We start from the raw sequence: 17883 nt of genomic DNA, 5'->3' as shown, positions 1-17883 counted from the left end.
TTCTCAGTACATTCACACACTCACAAAAGGTTAATATCTTAACCCATTTTCCAGGAGCTGTGTCGCAGAAACAAGATTTTTCCTCCTTTCGCCTTGTCTATTACTTCTCAGGGAATGAAATAACCAGATCTGGTGGGTGGGCCATTCTTGCTTTGTGTTTCACACTTGTGTTACAGCACAGTCATCCATGAGCACTGAGCTTGTTTTCAAAGGCTTTAGTCTCAGCCATTTCAGTTCCAATTACCCTGCCCGTCCCACAGCGAATCAGCCTTACAGACAACTTATATAGCAACTCCTCGTTCGTGGTGAAGCTTCTGTTCCTCAGACTGACTTAAGAACCTGGGATTGGGCTTCTGAATGATCTGCAGGCTGGCTTAAAGTGAACCCTGCTCGCTGGCACAGAAGAACCGACTAAAAAGGAGGCTGCATGACAGAGTAGGTCACCCCTGCTGCCACGTGAAGCCGGACTGCTTGCTCTGTCTCAAAAGACCAAGTTCACAAGGACACACAGTCCACTCGCAAAAGGCCTGCTCATCAAATGAGCTGAGAGAAACAGGACTCCCCTCCCCAAAGCTCTGCATTCAAAACAATTTTTATGTGAAGGGAGACAAACATCATGCAGAGAGTTGGGCATATTACTCTAATCATGGCTCTCTTGGTGCAGTTGTCCACCTTAAAAAGCTGCCAAGCCAATCAGCTCAGGAGAAATTTCACATAACTTTGTCAAGAAGATTACATTTGGCATGTCCTGTGGCGTGCACGTGGATGCTAAAGCCTCACATTCTAAATCAGGGGGAGTAATCTGTGATTAAAATAGTCATATAAAGCCTGGTGAGAGCACCGAGTGTGAAGAGAGCCGCAGACAAGAGATCACACAACTCATGTGATGTGAGATGGTGGGAAACCATTTCCAGTGCAGTGGTGCTTTGAATCATGGCCAAAGTCGATCCTGATGTGATTAAAACCCCCAGAGCTAATGCTGCCTTGGTACATAAAGCACACTAATTGTGCCTCTACAGTGGGAGAGAGGGAGGGGGGGGAAAAAAACTTGAAAAAAGTTTTTGATCTGAATATCAAAAGGTTCAGCCTGGAGGATATGTTAACCAACTGTACATCAGTATGGCAGGCAAGTCATTAAAAACTAATGTGCAGAAATGTGTTAGCAGAACTTATTCAAGAGTGAGCTGACAATTAAGACCTGACAGTTACTGTCTTCTTTCTTCACTGCAGACTCACTGCTTTGATTTGTATCCGTGTGCATAGCTAATCTAAGATTATAACCTGTATCACAGAAAGAATTACGAGCAATGTATAATGAGACACCCTGCAGGGAAAGAGACCTCCACACATTAAAAAATTACATCTATGTCATGGTTAAAGAATTAAGTGTTAAACAAGCTTTATTCTATTTCATTTACCAAGAAGAATAAGATTTTAGCAAGTGGATGGACTCTTTTTCTTCTTCAAGTCTATAAACTATTCCTGCAGTTTTTCCTGCATCCATAATACTTGATAATGTCACAAAGCTCAAAAGGTACAAACTAATTAGTGGATGTTTTCTGTAATTTGGTGCGAAAATAATAATTCTTGTTAAGAAACAGATGCAGCAGCATTAAACGCTCTCTCTCACCTGCGTAGCGTAGAGGAGCATCTTTGTCCAGTGCAATCAGAGGAGGGTCCAGAAGAACTTTGTCGTCATTTTCTGTTACGATCCCATGGTACGTTGTCTCAATCCATGGTTTGTGCTTATTAACTGTCAGAGGGAGAGCGAGAGAGAAAATGTAAGAGTATGTAATATTAAAAAGTAAAAACACTAAATATCTGTCCACAATCGAGCTGGCAACTTGTTTTTCCTCTCATCAATGCTGAATAACAAACTGACACTGTGTGTGTGTGTGTGTGTGTGTGTGTGTGTGTGTGTGTGTGTGTGTGTGTGTGTGTGAGAGATCTCATTGCTGGCTTGACTTTTCTTTCCCCTCACCAGTGAAGCTTAAATACATTTTTAATGAGGTTTTGGATGCTTTTAATGGTATTTTTAGAAACGACATTAGAAGCAACACAAAACAAGAAAAGATCACATACAACAGCAACTGGCAACCATGAGCCCTGAAGGAATGAGAACATGCATTGTTTATAGAAGGAAGGAGCAGGTCCAACACTGATGTGCCGCCAAGCATGTGTATCAATACTGGCACATTTTTCAGACAGCATCAGCGAGGAAAAATTAATCTCACAAGCTTCAATTAAAAATAAATGAATTCTTGGTTCAGGATTTAAAGGGTTAAAACTGATGACAAATGCATAGGAATATCAATAATATCAATATTCATCACTAATAAAAAACCCTGTATTGAACATCCTTCTATAGCTTCAGTTTTAAGATGTACAAGTTACAAAGCATGATCCACAGTTCGCATGAGTTAATTTGTCCTGACAGTAGATTCGGGGGTGATAAAGACTTTCAGGCCAGTTTTTGGAGCGGCTGTCGAGCCGTTTACATCACTGCGTGCTCATCGGCCTGAGACGAAGCCCAGCTGCAGACGGGACTCGGCTGTAGCTGGCGGCTGCAGTAAAAAGCTGCAGTGAGTGACATATTTGGGATGGTGCAGAACATGGCGCTGATGCGGGGAGATACAGCTCTCTTACAGCCAATATGCGAGCACTTCAGAATGCGAGGGAGGGCGGTATTCCTGTGCTACTGATCTGCAAAGGTGACGCTGACGCTGGCTGACAGCACGCCGTGGGGGACAGATACGGTCGAAAAGGTAACCAGACGAGGCACAACAACACATAAATACGTCCAAATCGCTCTGACGCTGATTCACTGCATTTTGGAATTGTAGCTTTAGTTCAGGCATAATATCACATTAAGAAAATATTATATAACAGCTCTATTTTTTTATACTGTGATGAGACAAACAAACAGAGCTTGCTGAAATCCGTTCAGACATGCTGCCTCTACCCCGACCAACCGCAGTTCTTATTCAGATGGTAAATTTGAATATAAACGATCTAATCCCTGCTAACAATGAAGTGCTGCAATAGCCTAAACAATCAATGGCAGGAAATCATTGATCACAGCATAATTAGGAGGCTCACAAATAGGAAACATTTCCAGTTATATAACAGATAGGATTGAGAGTGATCTCATTTAATAATCAATAAGATGAGAAAAACTCCCAGTGTTAATACAGGCACTTTTGGGGGGTTTATTGACAAGAATGCTACAGCTGTTAAAGCTCACGTGAAGTGACCTCAGGCTGCTGTCAGATGTAAATAAGCCTTTTCTGTAACATTTAATTTTCTGAGATGAGACAAAAAGCAATAGAGCAGATACAGACTTTCCACAAACAAGTTAAACATCAATTACCTGCTTCATGAGCTTTTTCCACTTTTAATCACAACACTGCAGGGAAACGCTGCAGTGCTGAACTGCTTAAATAATAGCCTCTAAAAGCCTGGTTTGCTATTAAAAGGCCCATTTTGAGAGTGTCAGACACAAACTGGATTTAAAGAAAAGACAGTGGGAGGGTCCATTATCAATGCTTTGTATCTGTCCACACACACTTTGGCATTTTTCACACAATATAAAAACTTTGGCATAACATCAAACTGTAATTATAATCAAACACTCTTTGCACAGTACTAAACATAATTGGCAGTTACTCAAATACGCTTATAGCTCAGCATGATAATTATTTCATGAGCCATATTCTCCTTTAATCACCTTGTTTAAAAGCTCAAAATTGCATTTTTACATTTCTGGTTGCCTTACATCAACAACAAAGAAAAAAAATGGTAAAAGGTTACATGAACAGAAATCTTAAAATCGACCAATTGATTGCACACGATAATGCTGATCCTATGCACAAAATTCATTAACAAGACAACAAACAGCTTTACGATTAATTACCGGATCTGTGCTTCAAAATGTTCATGGATATTCTCACGAATGTACACATGAATGTGTGTATTGTTAAACTTTTACACTCAATAACTGATAACTAATTGTTCCAGAAACGCTTTTAGTAAGCAAACTGACCCAAAGGATATCCAGACCTTCATAAATGTGTGTCGTTCCACCAAGACTTACACAAAACGCACACATTTTCAGATGTTTTTCCTACCTGACTTTTTACAGTTACATAGCAACTGCAATATGCCATGCAGTGAAATTACTTTACTAATAGGAAGGTGCCTGATGTTCTCCAAGAGAGTCTGAGCTACAAATACATTATGAGCTTTAAATAGTAACCACAGATGTAAACAGAAAACCCACACAAGCATAAACGCACAATGTAAATGTTTTCAGATGACATTTGGTGACAGCCTGCCAAATCCAATTTCAGTGAAGCAAATAAATTGCATTTGTGTCATTGCATAATTAAGTGTAATTCTCAGTGATTGCACAATCAATGGAAATTAATTACAAGCTACTTGCACGGGATTTGTACGACACACGCATCACCAAGCATTAGTAGTATTACCCAGAAATTAGTTAGATAGCCTTACAGCGAAGGAATTTGGCACAATCTATCAAGCAAGGATTTTCAAACATGACTTACAACAATTATTCACATTAAATAATCATTATGAAACAGTTGATAACCCATTAAAAGTGTGTCTGAACCGTACAATATGTAATAACCTCAAGTCTAGTCTTAGTTTGTTGTCATAGCTGTGCAGTATTTCTGTCCTTGCTGAGTTTAAACGTCACTATGTTAACTCAAATTGAGTCTTTAACAATATAAAAAACATTTTATTTGACACAACTTTTCACCAGTGCCTTAACTGAAGGCGCTGCTTTGCCTGCCAGTAATTTTTGATTTGATCGAGCCTAACGAATAGTCTTTGCATCTCGTGACCCTGAAGTGAAGTGGATATCTTCAGACAGATTGCCAGAACAGACCAGTACTACAATAATCAGCTCTAGCTTCCTCAGACTCACACTTACTGTGAGCTAGGTCACATGATCACATTTGTTCACGAGTCCTTTATGGCCTTCAGGACTAATACTAAATGGCAAGAGGTCATGCAGTATCCTCCAAGACTCTGAAATGTTTTGTATAAACCTGCAATCTTATCCCAGCAAACTACAAATGGTAAATGGCCTGTATTTGTATAGCGCTTTACGCGTTTACTTTGAAAAAATTAGAGTGTTCAAAGCAGGCCCGGTCGCCTGAATACCGCAGCTAGGAATAATGGAATAGGACTCCGGTTCTATTTTGTGGGTTTTCTCTCTGAACTGGGCCCATGATTAAGAGGGACGGCCGGGGGCATTCGTATTGTGCCGCTAGAGGTGAAATTCTTGGACCGGCGCAAGACGGACGAAAGCGAAAGCATTTGCCAAGAATGTTTTCATTAATCAAGTCATCCACCCGTTCACACACTGGTGATGACAAGCTACATTGTAGCCACAGCTGACCTGGGGCGCACTGACAGAGGCGAGGCTGCCGGACACTGGCGCCACTGGGCCCTCTGACCAGTAGGCAACGGGTGAAATGTCTTGCCCAAGGACACAACAACCGAGACTGTCCAAGCCGGGGCTCGAACCGGCAACCTTCCGATTACAAGGCGAACTCCCAACTCTTGAGCCACGATCGCCCATGAGATGAACCAAACAGGACATCTCTCAGAGTTAAGAGTTATTTGCCCCGATATATTAAACACAATGCCCATTTACTTATCAATGCTAGGTGACAGATGCCATTTTTCTACTGGCAACTATTGATCCAGTTGGAGATATATTCACAGAGGTGTATGTGTTTTGTGCATCAGAAGTTCGTGAGGGTGATCTCTGCCTATAATGCTTACTAGGACTAGAAAACCTTGGAAAAACCTGGTAGCTAGTCTAATGGTGGTCAACCCACATCTTTACTGATATAATGAGGTTTTAAAATTCAACACTGAGGATACAGAGGACGTCCCCGAATGCCGCCTTTGCTCTGTAAAAGAAGGAAATCAGTGAAAAAAGGATGTGCAAAATGGAGCCCAACCCCAAATGATAGCTTCAATGAGCCATTTTATGTATAGCTGTACAGGCTTTTATTCTCAAGGAGACAACCCACTGAGACAGCAAAAATGCCTAGTGGAATGCCTCCATTCCCCTCAAGAAAAAAAAGAAAATAAAAAAAGGTAGATGAAGAAAAAACTCTCAGACAGACAGGTGTATAGCACGGAACATCTTGCCATGTGACAACGCTACTTCTTTTGGGCAACCTTGAGTCCCGAGATTCCTAAAGATGTCACGTTGATCCGTTTCACCTGCCCTAATCAAAAAGGTTTTGCTGCCAACAATCTAGGGTGCCAGACACCACAGGACACCTCAAGACGTCCTGTGTGAATACTCTAACTGGCTGGAGTTACTCACAGATATTGTAGCTTATAAATGTGTTTGTCTAATTGTGCAAACCTATTGTGCTATAGGTTTGAGTTTGAAGCATGCTTTTTGTATAACACAAAACTAATGAAAAATAATTAATAGTGATGTATACGCCTGCGAAAAAATGTTAACATGTCTGAGAAAACAGATGGCACACCTTTGACAGATTACCGCTACCGTACTGCTGTCAAAAATCACAGCCCAAATCAAACAGACACTTCCCAAGAAATCAAATCTAAAACATTATTTTATTTAAAGCGGGAAATCTCACATGGATTGCATGAAATTGCCAACAAAGCCTTTTTGACAAGATCGCTTCATCAAGCCTGCAGTGAGTAGTGAGAACATTTGTTGTGCTTTGACAACATTTGACACAGAGGAACATGAGCAAATCTGAATAATTTACTTACTTAATAATAATAATAATAATAATAATAATAATATACTGATTATAAGGGGAGAAGATTTGTTGGCTGCCTAAAAAAAAAAAAAAAAAAAAAAAAAAAGGGGGGGGAGACTTTGGGATGAGATTAGAAGTAAGGCCTTTGAAACAAGGCAGCCTGTTAAAGGCCTGCTGCTGCAGCACTGAGGATTTTCAACCTGGACGAGTGCCATTTCTTTAATTTAACTTAATCAGGAAATGAATCCATCTAATGTAGTGCATAGGCCCAACCAGCACAATTATAACCTGCAGACTCAAGTCTTCATACAAATCAAAGCATGTAATTCAGCAGAAAGCTGATACCTTCTTGTGAGTGATTAACATTAAACTGATAAACTGGCCTTACTGTGTCTTGTGTTAGCAAAAAACAAATAAAATAAATCTGATTTCTTTACACTAGTTATATTAACCACCAACTAATCTTAATTGTATTTTTTAATGCCAAAAATGACCATGTTAAAAATGATAAGCAGCTAATCCTAAAATTTGTTAAACTGAATTTTTATTTGATCATCAAAATCACTGAAAATGAATCAGAATAGTTTTTCACATGTGAAAGAGCAGAAAAGAAAACTGGAGGCCGAAATTGGAGACAGAGAAAGAAAAAGCACTTAAAGAACCGTAATCATAAATATATTCTATGATACCAAAAGTAGTGGATATGCTGCACCTCTCTCCCAAAGAGCCCCTCAGTAATTTTATATTACATTTACAATTGTTTTGCTGCACTGCCGCAAGTGCAAAGAGGAGGTCCACCAGAGTTTTAACTGTGTAGTGATACATCTACTCAATAGTGTCATATAAATGCAACCAAGTATACGTGAATTATGATGTGATTTTTCTTGAAGTGCTCCAGTGGAACACACCAGAAATCTCGATTGTGCCGGCACTCTGATTTTAGCCGTACATAAACCTGTAATGTCACACTATCAAACTGAAAAACCCCCCAAAAACCTTCCCATAATTTTAAGCAAAGTCAACAAACTTCAAGCATTTACTGGCTGGTGATTCTATACATGAAGTTTTTACGTCCTGGTCATAAAATAACTGCCCGCAGGAGCTGCCAAGATGCTCTCTGAGTTAAAAGGCTCAAAAGAGGTCACAGCAACAAGGAACAAAGTAGTTTCACGTTAAATCCATTTTTAACGGGATGCAAAATAAAGCTCTTTAAAAAAAAAAAAAAAAAAAAAAAAAAAAGTATCTGCCCCAATTATCACTGCGACAGACTGAAAAGAGAAACACTCATTTTTAAGATGCCTAGAGAAATAAACAGTAGGGATGGTGTATCATTAACCACATTTAATGTGTCATTTAAATTCTGTGGTGCAGACTTATCAGGTAAAAGGTGAACAGAAAAGGAAAGCCATTTTTAACCACTGCACACACATGCATATATTTAAAGATTAAGAGAAAAATGGACTAGTTATTCACCATCCTATTTTTAACACAAGCAAGTCTTTGTACTCAGTATAAATATTATATGCAGAGCTGGGCCATAAATACACAGACATTTGAAACCAATCTTGGCCTTTTGCGGTGTAATAAAGTCTTTTCAGGCAGCATTATCCCCCTGCCAATAACCATGAATACAAATAAGTTCACAAAACACAGAAAGATAGACACAGGAAAAATGAAAATGTACAAGAAGCCTCTGAGGGATGAATGTGTCAGAAGCTGTAGACAAACACACATATCGAGATATTATTACTAAATGTGCACAGATGGTGGGCCACTGGATGCACTTCCAGGCCGGCAACCACACAGCGCCATGCAATCCTGTTACACAGCAAATAAGGCCAATGTCATTTAATCCTATAATTGGATGCGTCCATTTCATTCAATGACAAGGTCGTGCAACGAGCGAGATATAAACACATCAAAGAAACCTGGAGAAAACAAATTCCTGCCAAATTCTGATCGTGTACATGTAGAGGTCGGCATGGAGCTACTTTCATCGGGCTCCCTTATTCACAAGGGTGAGGGGGGGCACCACAACAGGTAGAGTCACATGTTTGATTTGGCAGATTTTTAAGCCAGATGCCCTTCTTGATGCAATTCCAAAGGGACTTGCGTCTCTTCCCAGGATTGAAACCAGCATCTTTCAATTCTTAGATGATTTGTAAACCAATATACTATTTGTACAGAGGTGACCATGATACCACGACAAGACTAAAGCCTAGATTATACCCTGTTGTGGATATGGACAAGTACACATGGAGACCCGACAGCCGGGTAGTCATTCCTACACTTCTTTGAAGTCTGCTGCTTGGGCACAAGCATAATTGGTTTATTGTAATGTAAATTATCTGTTCACTGGTCCCTCCAGATTCTCACCGTTTGATGCTGAAATTTACATCATAGGAACCAAAGCAGACCCTAGTGGACGCTGAAAGCATAGAATGGCACCAGTATGCCCTCCACGTTGGCCACTTTGCGTAACGCCACATCGTTATCACACCGTCAGTTCTATTTATGTCCGCCATTAAAGCGCAGGTAGCTGCCACAGTATTCTCCTGAACGATAAGTGTCGCCACTCAGACAATACTGCCACACCGGTGCTGATATAACGGACGGACATGGTTTTCAGCGTGCGCCACCATGAGACAGGGTTAAGCTGTGAGCATAAAAGATGCTCAAATGACAGGAAGAACTGCAGAGATCGAGAACATTTTGGAGAGCAAAGTTGAAACACAGCTAACTGATGACACAGATGGACCAGGATCAAGTACTCGATTTGACTGTGTGCGCCAAGCTGTGCTGTGGCATGCCTTCGACTAATCAGCTCTGTGTCTCTGCCACCTGCACTGAGCTCTCATGAAGCAGAGGGGCATTTGAGGACTTGGAATGAAGATTTGTGTTTTCCTTGTCATGTGTTTTCCTTTTCAGCATATTAAGTTTCAATTTTCATATATACTAAATCACGATCGGCAAGTGCTGCAGCTAGAAAGAGATCAAATCTGCTCAAAAGAAATAAAGCAAACAACAGAAAACCTCAAATCTGTGGTGGAGTTGCACTGCGTTACATGCTGTCCATTCACTTGGACACAAAGACAAAGTCCCGACTATAGTTGCCTTGCTCTTTTATAGAAGCCTAACCTATACAGTTTGGCCTATTAACCGTGATGAAATACTTCCTGCGAGAACGTTAGAGTCACAATAGGTGCTGGTAATCCTGAGATTCAATAGGCAGCCTTTACACTCATTCTCCATCTATGCCAGGACTGTGAATCCTCCTCCCCAACACCAACACTCTGTGGCAGCAACTCTGAGCCCACAACATATTTCCCCTAAGGGAAACACAAGGATAAAAATCTTAATCTTAATCTCAAACCACTCGCCAAAAGTTTTCACTTCATTGTATAATCCTCCCTAACAGTACAGATTAAACCAAACACAATGAGAACATAGCTCACTCGTCCTTACTCTAGAAGAACCAGAGAAAAATGCCACAGCTGTCCAGATTGTAGCTGCATGATAGCATCAGATGATCAGTCTGTAATTATCAGATCAAGCCTCGTAATGCCTGGGAACCTCCGAGGACCTGTTGTGTAATGATGATGCTGCAGTCACACGTGAGGCCTGTGACATTCAGTGGAGGTCTGCTTCGTCGATTTTATATTTGACAGGCCGGCAGCCTGCAAGTCTTGAAATCTTGTTTGATTACATGCAAATGCAGAGCTATGGCTGGTCACACCAGAGCAACACTTACCCTTTGTGCAGCAACAATTCGAGCATTCATTCATGCCTATCATGTACATCCAAGTATATGGAAATTTTATTTATGATATACTACACACACGCACACACACACACACACACACTACCAAATGTAGTGAATAATCAGCCTCATTCCACTGATTGATTAACCAGACTGAGAAATATAATAAACTTAGTAGAAAAATTGGCCAATCAAGGGAATACAAGTGGCTGAATGGTCTACAAGCAGCGCGTGCAGAGAGTGTGTTGTCTGAGACTAAATAAAGCCTGTTGTTGCCAGGTTGATCACATTTGTCCCATTAGCTGCAGGAGTAGCTGCACTGAGAAAAGAAGGAGGGAGTGTGTGCACTGAGGCGATAGTCAGACCTTATGGGTTTTTCATGGGGAGTCTAGAAACTTCTGAACTGCTTTAAATAAACATTATTCTAACAGAAGAATATGCTGAATGCCCCAGCATATGCATTTTAACTATGTAAAATTATTCAATAATTTTGTGCTAGCCAGAAGAAAAGTTTGCCTATAGACAGGTGTGCCTTCGTTGCAAATTAGATGACAACTTCAGGGATTTAAGGCAGCACAGTCAAACAGAAGCTGTGGCCAAACAGCTTAAGGTATGTGATGCTTGCAAATGTGAGCCAAGGAATGACTTCAATTATTTAGTCCATTTTTGTGGACCAGAAATAATCAAAGAATAATCTGCTCACGGCGTGAAAAAGCAGGCACACTTCTCTGTTTGCCTCGCCTTAAAAGCTCTGGAGCTTGTTGACGTAAGCTACTTCCATCACAGACTGTGGACTGTTCACAGAACCCCGAAAACCCTTAAACGCGGCCCAGACTTCAGGCCCCCTTCACTCCTTAAACACTCGGCTCACACAGGAGAGCCTCTCAGTTTCCCTGCCAGGCAACAACATTTGTTTGTCCTCCGTGCAGTCACAACCGCCCAACAGAGTGAACACACCCCGGACGACACGGCGGTCCTCTGAAGCGGGGGTGGGGAGCTGCGGGGCCTTGAACGCAACTCAATCACCTGTCTGTGCGAGCTGCACAAAAGAGGCCAGTGAGAGTGAAAACACAAGAGAAAAACAGACGAAACTAACCAGATGCTCGGGTGTAGCCGACCTGCGGCAGGTGATGTGCTCTCTGGTTACCTGCTTCTCAGGGAAACCAAATCTTAATGAGAACATGCCTAAATGTGAATAGCTGAGCGGGTTAATATCTTCGCCCGGCAGCAATGGTAGGAAGTAACAGCCAGATAAGCTGCTGAACTCAGTTAAACCCTGTTCGCTCTGGTTTTTATTACACTTTTATAGAAATAACACAATAGGATAATCATCACTGGCTATTACTTTAAGGCATTCTATGCATTCAGTTTCACTTTTGACATTTTTATGAGGAAAGGGAATATTTTTATTACATTCTCTGCAGACCTGGATAGTTTATTGCAGTGTTAGTTTCAAATGCAGAAACAGATATGAAAAAAAAAGAAAAAAAGATTTAAGGCAGATTTAAGGGGGAAAATTAATGAAAAAGCACTTTCTCACATTGTTATTTTTATATCTCACGCAAAAGTTAACAACCACAGGCTGACTTGACTCCAGACTCCTTTCTTGGTGGTCACAACTTCCCAGTATTCTGGCCAGCTTAATATTCACAACTGAATGACCCATTCTTGACAGTTCACTGACTCCTTTCAGCTCCTGAAGGCACCAATGAGAGCAAAGTCATCACAGACACAAATTGAGTCCAGTATTGTCGTGGCCTAAGTGGCAAACTACCAAATGGAAATGCTTAGCACTCTCGGGGGATTAACTCATACACACATTCTTCAGGGGCTTGAGGCGCAACTCCATGAACAGTGAGCGCACTGTGACGTGATCAGTCGAGATCCCGACCCCCCCCCCCCAACATCTAGCCAATAAAAGCCCCTTGTTCCTCCGAGAAATCTCTGAATAAATACTGAAAAATGTTAAGAGGTAACGAGTGTGACTGGAGCTTCTCTTCAGGGCAAGCAAACTGTTATTCAGGCCAAAAGAGGGCAACTTTTTTGTAATGCTTCTTGTGAGTCTCCACAGAAGAAACATTCAATATTAAATCCAGCTTGGACATGATGTTCGTTGATCTCAGTGAATACATTTTTAATGAAATCTGGTGTAGGCCATGACCCAGATGACTAGGTTTAATTATGATAAGCACCATCCGTCACCCTGTAGCCATTCACAATAAAATGTGTGACCCTTAAATTCTGTGCCAAGAAGAACAAAGTACCGTTTTCTTTCTTCTTTTTTTTCCCAGGATCGTCACATTGTACCCATTTATATCCAAGATATATCCTCTGGTTTCCTCCCACAGTCCAAAGACATGTTTGTTACTTTAAATGCTGATTCTAAATTGGCTGTAGGAATGCCACAAACTGCTAACCAGGGTGTACCCAACCTCTTGCCCACTAGCCGTGTTAAATGTGCAAAATTTCTTCAATCTGATTAAAATTCATATTAGCGCTTCACTCTTTACACAGATCCTACATGAGGCTAGCCGATGAAGAGCATACACATACACATGAACCATTTGAACAAAAAACAAAACAAGGGGAAAAAAGGAATTTTCGCATGCACACAATTGTCTAACTTTCCAGAAATAGTAGAAGTAGTAATGGCTCTGATTTCCAGTAAAAGGTTTGTCAGATACAGACCAGTTTTGTTTCGCTCCGTCTCTACCACTAGCTTCAACAAAGGCAGGATCTTCTAATTGGTGGGTTTGCATGAAGCATTTTAATCATTCAGGCTTTTAATCCTTGCAAACATGGCTACCTTTACCTAAATACCTGAACTCGATAAGCAGATAACTTCCAATGTGTGGTGGGCATGATGTATTTAAAACTACCTTTACACAATCTAAATATGTAATCAGTTTTTCATGGCATGCACCCAAAACATTTTCGCAGCAAGTGGTGCACCAGTATAACAAAGAAACACTAAGCGCGCAAAGTTTCTGAAAACAAGGCAGTAATTGCACTGAAAGCATCCACCTTCCTGTAGCCCTGTGAAGCTGTTCACACCGAGTTCAAACATGCTTTTCTGATGAAAGGATTAATGGGTGAATGGGAAATTAAGAATAAATGACAGAGCCAGTCACAATCAGGTTTGTATTTTTGTTATTCAAACAGTTTAAAGAAAAAAAGAAGGGATATGTGTTTCATATTGTTATCATGTTTCAGGAAAGCTACGTGTGTTCCCCCCTCCCGCGAGTTCTTTCTAGATGCTTCCTTCTTCAACAACTTAAAATAATGTTAAAGCAATCCATCTTTTATGCAACACACGTATCAGCTAATTAAGTGAGAGCTCAGTTTTAATTTCAGCGCTACATCACACTTTTGGATCTTAAGCTGCTGCCATGCCATCTAACTAATATCACTGTATGCTGAGACCATGATGACGCCTCAATGAGCGACTCTGAGACACAACTGCCTACAATACATCACAATATTTGCATAATTAAAGACAAAAAACAAAGCAAAAAGCAAGAGTGATGCATTAACTCACTGCACCGTGGTCTGTGCATATTTATTATTTATTATAATTATTATTATTATTATTATTATAATTCGCATTCAAGAATGTGTGAAATTAAATGTGCGATTTGTCTTTTTTCCCCCTTAAATTTCTTTTTCACTGCAGCCTCGGTTCAGTTTACCATCAATCATTTGATAAGCACCACGAGGAGGAGTCATAAAGCGGTGACTCTACTAAGACAAACTATCAGGGGAAACTGTTTAGAGCCGCTGCTGCACGTTTTATTAAAAGATCGACATTTTCACCCGATAATTGCATCTCGAGAGCAAACAGCGAGATATGACTTTATCAATATTTTGTCCCAACCCCATACTTACTGGCATACTTTCTAAGGAAAAACACAAGTCTCTGGACTGACTCTGAATAGCAGCACGCCACAGTGGTTCTCGAGCTGCATGGAAGAGGCAAACAATGCAGTCATTGTCAGCTGTGTGCATCCACATAGTTTCTGCTTGCCATAACATGGCAAGATAACATACGTCAGGCGGATCGCTGCTAGTTTGAAGGCTTGAAATGGGCTCCATTGAGACAGTCAGCAGCATGTAGAAAATGTAAGAGTATATATTTCCTTCAAGGTCAGCAAAGTCACAAATGGCAATCATCCATCACTTGGTGTCTGGGATGCTCTGATCCCTGGAATGAGGGGCCTTTTTATAAGCCTGGCAAGCAGTTTCAATCAGTGCAGCATCTTTGCAATGAAGCTTTTGTTTAACCATGAAAAAGCATGAGATAAGTGATTAGATTACAAATGAAATTATTAGTAATTTGAGCAAAATGTTGACGTAATAACTAATTAATTGAGCTAATTACACCATTGAAGAATGTTTTAATGAGGTTGCCATAAGTCACCTCAGAGCTGAGCTTTTTAAATAAATAGTTTATTTACATCGTTTTAACTGTAACTATTGATTGTTGATGGGCTTCTGCAGCTAATGCAGGGCTGGAAAGCTTTTTTGGGCAGCGGGGGGGGGATCTCTGACTTGAAAAAGCCCCAGCAATGTGAGAAGGACGCATATGTTAACTCTGCACCCCACAAAGCAGGGCATCCGATTTGTTCAACTACAATTGCTTAATTCAATGATGAATGAAGGAACTTCCCAACAAGCCGGCCTCTCTTTTGTCTGACCCTGTGTGCACAGAACAAACTCATGCATCCCAGCAGACCTAATGTTTTGACTCTGGAGCATGGGAGACACACAGCCGCTGCTCACAGTATACAGAAAACTAAATAAATTACACGGGTGAGACCTCGGAAAAACAAGTGATGTGTCTGTTTGGCTCTTGACTTTAGTGGTACACACACCAGAATTTCCTCCCCGGCAATCTGATGGATCATATGATCATAGGTGGAGCCAAAAATATAGCATTTCAACACATCCTTAACGTCTTACGGCCGTGTTATCGGTCTGAGTTGTGGGTCAGAGTTTGCCAAATCACCTGTTTGTGCCAAGCTTTTCATCTCAATCAGTTTCCATAGTGCTAATATTTGCTAACACTGAGAGAAGGGAACACGAACCACTACCCAAGGACTGTCTGGTTTCTTCATGTGCTGTGAGATGGCTGGTAATGAGAAGAAAAAAAAGCAATGAAAACAAAGCTGTAGGGAAGAGTGCAAACAAACAAGCAAGTAATCTTTGGTTAATAAAAGATAAGCCAACATCAAGATGCCCAGTTCACAGGTATTGTCCGCTGATAAGCACAGGAAAGGCAGCAGGTGCACTTTGCACGCATGCATGCACGCACGCACACACACTCTTTAGTAGATCATTAAAAGGCAGCCACACTATCCAGGCCTAGGTGCTACAGGCCTTTTCTTTCTTTTGATGGATGGAAAAAGAAATGAAGTTACTGCTGTACAAGCGGTGCATTCCCAGCTGCTTAACCTGGAAACAAGGGAATTACGACTAGAATAATCCCCCCACCCCACCCTTTATTTGTGCAGACATTTTTAAAAATCTGTGTCTATTTCACCGCCTGTATTCTCATCACAATAACTGTCAAAGACAAAAGCACACCCTGGCTTCTGTAGCCCTGCCTGGGCATGCCGATATGGCCGGTGATTAAGTCGCACCTGCCTCTACACACCCTGAAACAGGAAGCTCACGCTAGGGAGTGCGCCGATTGGGAGTTTAACGATGAAACACGGTGTGTAAATCACGCATCGACGGTGGTCAGATTGGAGCCACTGTAGAGCAGGAGAGGTGGACCGCCCTGCAGCAAATGCCCACCGGTGACGTTGCACAAGAAGAGGGCAGATGCACTTTCGGGTCTTGCATAGTTTCTGCACAAAAGTAGGCCCAGACCTACTGAGCGTGTGTGTGTTTCCCCCCACTTTAAGCCCGTGATCACACCACATAAATTTTTTAAATCTACCGACGAAACAGGGACAGGGTGAAGAGGATCTGCAATGCGCAGCCAACCAAGCCACTCGATCCTGGTGCGAACACAACGTTGCCAAACCCCAAGTATTAAACCCACTAATGGAAAAATAAACCTGCGTGGTTTTAACAGCATGGACATAAAACAGACACACACACAAAAAAAATGGGTGGGTTGGGGGTAAAGAAACATATCACCACTAGCCCTAATCCAGATGTACTCAAACGTATTTAAAAACAAGATTAGTACAGGGAGTGCCAGCCACGGGCAATATTACAAAGCATGCAGCGGGTGAAGCGGATTTTTAATCCTAATAATACAAAACACAAAGATAAAAAAGGAGTATAAAGAAGTGACTAGATGCCAAAAATAGAATCGATGCGGATGACAGAAGGGGGTCATTCACAGCCTCGATATTATCTCATAAAGCGGCACACTTCTTGCACTAAGGAGGCAATGTTACGCAGGACAGGGAATAAGTGCAGTTGGACCATAATGGCTAATTTCCCTCTGCTTCAGGCTGCACTGGACAAAGCATCGCGGGATGCACTTGTCCACCGGCGGGATACTTCGCCACATCCATCCGCTGCGGCTCCGGGGCTGGCAATCCCGGAGCAGGTCACTGGACACGCATCCCCCCCTCAGGACCGCACAGCCCCTGTCTGCTAACCGCTCTCTTTGTAACCTTCAGCGTCCTGGAGCGACTAAGTGGCTTCAGACAGTCGCAAACAAACAATAAAATGAAATAAAAGACTGTCTGCCTCTGACACTCACGAGACACAACGGGATCTAAATCCCAGCTTAGTTACCTTTAGCTGCCTCCACCGCACATAATAGTCCGAGGACCAGTCCGACTGCGGATGCAAATTGCTTGTTCCCTCGGAACCGCATCCCGACTTCGAGTTCAACCGCGGCGAAGTTAAAAACAGCCGTCTTCTTCTTCCTCTTCCCTTCGTCAGTCAGGCGGAGTGTTTGTCTCACATGAAAAATTAAATCCAGGAGATGAGTGTGTCGGTTACCACGGTAGCTCTAAGATGGCCGTCGTCGTCGCCACCGCCGCTCTGCTATCCTCTTCAATCACCGCTTCTCTCGCAGTTTTGCAGCTCGAGGCGTTCAGGGACTGTCGGAAAAAAATTCCCAGACCTGTCCGGATGTACCAAAATACACACAGTCCTAAACCTTACTCAAGGGTGTGCGCCCGATGACACCGTTTGTGTATTAAGCAACCACCTAGTCACTGTGTAAATACAAAAAGGAGGCGTGTATTGAGATTGTTTCACCTAATGTAATGTTAAATGTATCAAAACAGACTCGTATGTATCAAATGTATCAAGGAAGCTGGGATTCCCGATATTAAACGAAGAAGGACAGCCTAAATAAAACGGTATTTAATT

General features: G+C 41.6%; 1 protein-coding gene across 4 annotated transcripts in view; it reads right to left on the bottom strand.

Moving 5' to 3' along the window:
* Positions 1-17591, bottom strand: part of clstn1 (calsyntenin 1) — a 36727-nt gene extending 19136 nt beyond the window's left edge. For 3 of the 4 annotated variants that reach the window (XM_084918383.1, XM_084918385.1, XM_084918386.1), the window contains exons 1-2: positions 17299-17591; positions 1631-1753 (exon numbers count right to left, since the gene is read on the bottom strand). In XM_084918383.1, coding sequence (XP_084774509.1) covers positions 1631-1753; positions 17299-17380 — 205 coding nt within the window. In that variant the 5' untranslated portion in view covers positions 17381-17591. The remainder of the gene's footprint in view (positions 1-1630; positions 1754-17298) is intronic. The other variant, XM_084918384.1, reaches the window with a different exon arrangement.
* Positions 17592-17883: the final 292 nt, after the last annotated feature.

The sequence above is a fragment of the Perissodus microlepis genome, chromosome 20, assembly GCF_051167445.1.
Source record: "Perissodus microlepis isolate ML-2025 ecotype Zambia chromosome 20, ASM5116744v1, whole genome shotgun sequence".
NCBI lineage: Eukaryota > Metazoa > Chordata > Actinopteri > Cichliformes > Cichlidae > Perissodus > Perissodus microlepis.
The sequence above is the reverse complement of the archived record's forward strand: the minus strand, read 5'-3'. Positions and strand labels throughout refer to the sequence as shown.